Source organism: Pollicipes pollicipes, unplaced genomic scaffold (genome assembly GCF_011947565.3).
Source record: "Pollicipes pollicipes isolate AB1234 unplaced genomic scaffold, Ppol_2.1 Scaffold_2555;HRSCAF=2994_pilon_pilon_pilon, whole genome shotgun sequence".
Classification (NCBI taxonomy): Eukaryota; Metazoa; Arthropoda; class Thecostraca; order Pollicipedomorpha; family Pollicipedidae; genus Pollicipes; species Pollicipes pollicipes.
The window spans coordinates 22,118,915-22,123,637 of NW_023596136.1; the positions used below are offsets into that span (position 1 = coordinate 22,118,915).

Below are 4,723 nucleotides of genomic sequence, written 5' to 3' on the forward strand. Positions count from 1 at the left end.
TCTTTTGCCGCGTAGTTCGATGATTCAGAAACCGTCAAAACCGTGCAAGTGAGCGCGAGCGAATTATGCGAGCGTGCCAGGTAAAGGTGCGATCAAAGGCTGGTCCGAAGATCGCATGTGCCCAAATATAGGACGACACTGCATTGTCCCGGTGCAGTTTAAAGCTGCGTTTCATTGATAACATGGCTGTCTTTTTCAAACGCGTCCAGAAACTGACTCATTCGAATGTGATGTGCGCATCTAGCTGATTTTAGCCTGACTTCATGTAAATTAACGCAGCTCGCACATCATCCAGTGCTACCTGAGTCCTGAAGTACCAATGTATTTCGCGTCATTGGTGCTCAGATTCAAGAGAGTAAAATAATGTGCGTCTGAGCTATAAATGGCGAAGATATGCTAAGATTCGCCTGCGTTGCCCTTAAGGCTGTCGGACTCGAGCCAAATGTCAAGAAAGGTCAGGACTCGTCCCATCCACTTTGTAATGTCATTCTAGAGTGATTTCGGGCTCTCTTCAAACTTTGGAATGTCACCAGTGTAATGCATTAGCACGACATTATTCACGAACGAATGGCATCCATTACCCGCGCTTGAAGCCATTTGGGAAGAGGTAGAGTAGAAAAGCCGAATGCCCAGATCAAAGCATTGCACTACACCGATGTTGTTGAGCAGCCGTGTGGATATTTTTTGCTGCGGCCTTGGTCGCCAATGGCGCTGACATTTTGGACGTGACTTTGGAGGTGGGTCGATAAATAAAAATAGTCAATGCCATGAACTCAAAGTGTGGTGGAGGCCTAAGAAAGAAAGTATGGAAAGTGACAGAGAAAAGAGAGAGAGAGAGAGAGAGAGAGAGAGAGAGAGAGAGAGAGAGAGGAGAAGAGGAGAGAGAGAGAGGAGGAGGAGAGAGAGAGAGAGAGAGAGGAGAGAGAGAGAGAGAGAGAGAGAGAGAGAGAGGAGAGAGAGAGAGAGAGGGAGAGAGAGAGAGAGAGAGGAGAGAGAGAGAGAGAGAGAGAGAGAGAGAGAGAGAGAGAGAGAGAGAGAGAGAGAGAGAGAGAAATACGTGCTTTAGGGAGACGCAGCGCTAGTGTGCGTGGATAACTCCTCGCAGCGCAATGTCGGCGCCTGGCCACTAAGTGGTGCTCGAGATCCGGCAGCGGTGGCGGTCCAGGTCACCGCAGCGTGCGTTGGCCCGACCAATAACGGCCAGCTGTCCGGACCAGAGCGGCCGTCGAGTGCCGCCACGTGAGACGATCAATTGACCGCTCGCGCAATGGGGGCGAGCGTCAGAAAGGCAGCGGAGCCGCGGCTGCGTGGCGACGCCCGCTCATGGCGTAGGCCGACAACGCCACGCTATCGGCACTGGGTGTGTGGGGGGGGGGGGGGGGAGGGGAGGGACTGCCACCACGAGACGTGGATGTGAGGCGCAAGGTGCTGAATCAGCTGACAAGGGCTCTGTCTGATGGCATCAGGTGATACTGGCGGCACACTGGTGATACTGGTGATACATTGGTGATACACAGGTGGCATAGCGGCCACGCAAGCTCTGACGGACGAGACGCTGGGCCGCTGTCAGCGTCGGTGGTGTGCCTGTCGGTTCACGTACAGGCTGTGTCATCGAGGTCGCGCGCCCGGCGGCGCGACGTAATGACGCATACCCCAGCCAGGCATTAAACAGGAGTGCAAGGCTGGCGGTGAAATAGATGTGTTGTATGAACCGTGGTAAATAGTGAATCCGATGTGAGTAGGACGAGTTGTTGTTTTGACACCTTGCTGCAGCGCGGTTTCTTAGGTAATATTTGCAGAGAACTAGTGTAGAAGGGACTCACTGACGCAAACAAAGCAATTTCCTCGACAAACAGCAGCCGCGGCTAAGACATTCCGCGCCAAATGCTACTGAACTAGAAATGATCGATGATCGAGAGTGGCGATAAACAATCTTAAAAGGATCTGATCCCGAGAGTAAAAGCGTCGAGCGATGGAGAGTCCAATTTGAATGCGAGTCGCTTGTGAGATCTCAAATTGAGAACACGGCGCTGCACTTACTTAAACCGGACGCCAGGGCGCTGATACGAGCTCGTGGCCCTCACAGCTGTCAGAGGGCGCGTGATGGCGCATAACCAACATTGGAACGGCGAAGAAAATAGCAAAGGCGAATACCATGTATACTTTAAGAATAGCTGCAGTAAAGGTCTCTTTAGACCAGTTCAAAACTTGAAGACGTTAACTGTTATTGTACATTATTAGGTTATTGTACTTGATTTAAGCAGGGAAGGCCTTCAGCTGTTTGTTTTCTGACATTGTGAGTTTAGGGCTCACATGCCGAGTTATCGATTTTCAAGATACCAGAACATACTGGTTAAGCGACGTTATAGAGCAGATATTGGTCATATCGACAATACCAAAAGTATACTGAATCGTTTTCTTTCAGTACAGAATTAGTAGCTGAGTATTGACAATATAACCACTGCTTGTTCTATAATGTCATTCAACCAGTATCTCCTGGTATATGGATGATCGCTCACTCCGCATGAGAACTCTCAACGCATAAAACAAGGTGGAAAGGAAAAAATGTCCGGATTGCTCGTAGCATAAAATGACTGTCTGCATTGACAAATGCATGGATGTAAAAGGTTTACCGAACAATGAAAAGCTGTCGCATGCCTCGTTCACACTCGGTCACCGCACAGGGTCTCCACAGAGAACACTTTATCCAAGTGACAACTTTATGAAGGAGGCAAAGGTTTTGCGCACCTTGACAACTTACCGAAACCCTGGTGCGCAGCCTGACGCGATCATGTGCACCACCTGGCCAATGACCACATTAATGCCCCTGCTTGTGCCGTGCACCACCTGGCCGACGACTCCACCCGTGCCGTGCACCACCTGGCCGATGACCCCATTCATGCCTCCCGGGCTCTGCAGCCTCTTGCTACAGACCTGGCAGTTCAGGACCAGACACACAGATAGCCATCCAGGTGTGGGGAGGGGAGAGATCCGAAGAGTGAGCCGGCCAGCAGCTGTCCGTCTTATGGCTGACGAGCTGGCCGGCGACTGTCCGTCTTACTGTTGACGAGCTGGCCGGTGACTGTCCGCCTTTCTGTTAACGAGATGGCCGGCGGCTGTCCGTCTTACTGTTGACGAGCTGGCCGGTGTTTGTCCGTCTTAACTGTTGACGAGCTGGCCGGCGGCTGTGCGTCATACGGCAGATGCCGCCGGCGGTTGTCCGTCCTTTTGTCGACGAGCTGGCCAGTGACTGTGTCGTCTTACTGTTGACGAGCTGGCCCTGATAGTGATACCGTTGGGGGCTATTTCCAGGACTGCAATACCATGGGGTTGAATAGAATCGATTCCCTGGGCCATCGTTAAGATACATTTTGAAGGTCTCGGATGCTCGCTTCCGCGCTGAGCAGCACCGTTCCGCCAAGAAACTCCGGACTGCATAAATTAACCTTCCAAACTCGTCCCATCCAGTGAAACAATAAAGCACGTGCTTGCGTGGCGTGAGGTTCATCATACGCCAGGGAATGAGGTCAATGTTTCTTTCTACCCAGTAGATCTTGCTTTGAATATCAAGGAGTGGCCTCTATAAATCGGCGGATAAACCGAGTTTAACACATTAGACAGACTTTCGCGGATTGAATTTCAGGACGGTACGGTTCATCTAGTCCCGATCCAATCCTCTCGGCCAATTCGGTATCCAGATTTCTCAATCCAATCCAATCTGGTTTGGCTTACCAGAAAAATGATGCAATGAATCCTTGCCAAAAACACGTTCACATTAAAACTTTTATCATTTTAGTGGCAAATTTCATTCTGCTGAGTATCCTTGATTTAAATTATTCATTAATCACAGTTGCAAAAACAGTGTCAGTTTGCATCAACCAGTGGGCGCTTAGATACGCAGCACAGTTTGCTGCATGCTGGGAATGGAATTTTGCATCAACATCAGAACAAACGAGGATCATATTATGAATCATATCCAGGGTGGAATTTTATCTTTTTGGGGGCCATACCCCCATGTTGGACTGGGTCCCCTCTATGTTGAGCTGCCCCCCACCCCTCAATGCGGCGCTGCCCCCCCCCCCCCCCCCCAGTATTAGGCTCGGCCACGGCTATATTTTGTCCGGCCTTTACAATGTGGAACCTGGCTCCCGATGTGTTATCATTTCTTTTGAAGTAGTGATTATTTAAGATTTTGTACGAACTCACGATTTGTGTGTAAAGGCAAGTCACTTATATAACAAGATACCAAATAATTTACGTTAAACCGAGCTCGCAAAGAGTTGCATTTTGTAGGTCGCTAACCTCACAGTGGATGTTTACGCGCCATTGGGGCTCAACCACTGTTTGAGATTGTATGGCGACGCACGTCTCTTATCCTGGCTGGAAGGACGGGCATCGCGGGCATCACTTTCCCCACTGAACGGTTCATCGCAAAAGCAATCATTTGTACACATTGCCTAACCCGCTAAACGCCCACTCGAGTGATGTGTCATGTCGCGAATATTAAACTGTTGGTGGTGGTAGCAGAAGGTGGCGAATTCATTAGAATTCGCGGACTTTTGACTCGATGTTCTTTCTTGAAGCAAGATATACGGCTACCTTCCTGGAATAGGAGTACCATGCTTCGTATCGTTAACATGAAGATATTCAAGCTTGTGCTGCATGTTTTGAGTACCTAGGAGTACACAATTTTCTTACATTCTGATTTAGGAAGGTGACAAGC

General features: G+C 49.8%; 1 protein-coding gene across 1 annotated transcript in view; it reads right to left on the minus strand.

The window, feature by feature from the left end:
- LOC119099183 (ubiquinol-cytochrome-c reductase complex assembly factor 2) overlaps window positions 1–2,901 on the minus strand; it is a 23,670-nt gene extending 20,769 nt beyond the window's left edge. The window contains exon 1 of the mRNA XM_037222294.1: window positions 2,762–2,901. Within this exon, the coding sequence (XP_037078189.1) occupies window positions 2,762–2,901 (140 nt within the window). The remainder of the gene's footprint in view (window positions 1–2,761) is intronic.
- Between the last annotated feature and the right edge of the window lie 1,822 nt (window positions 2,902–4,723).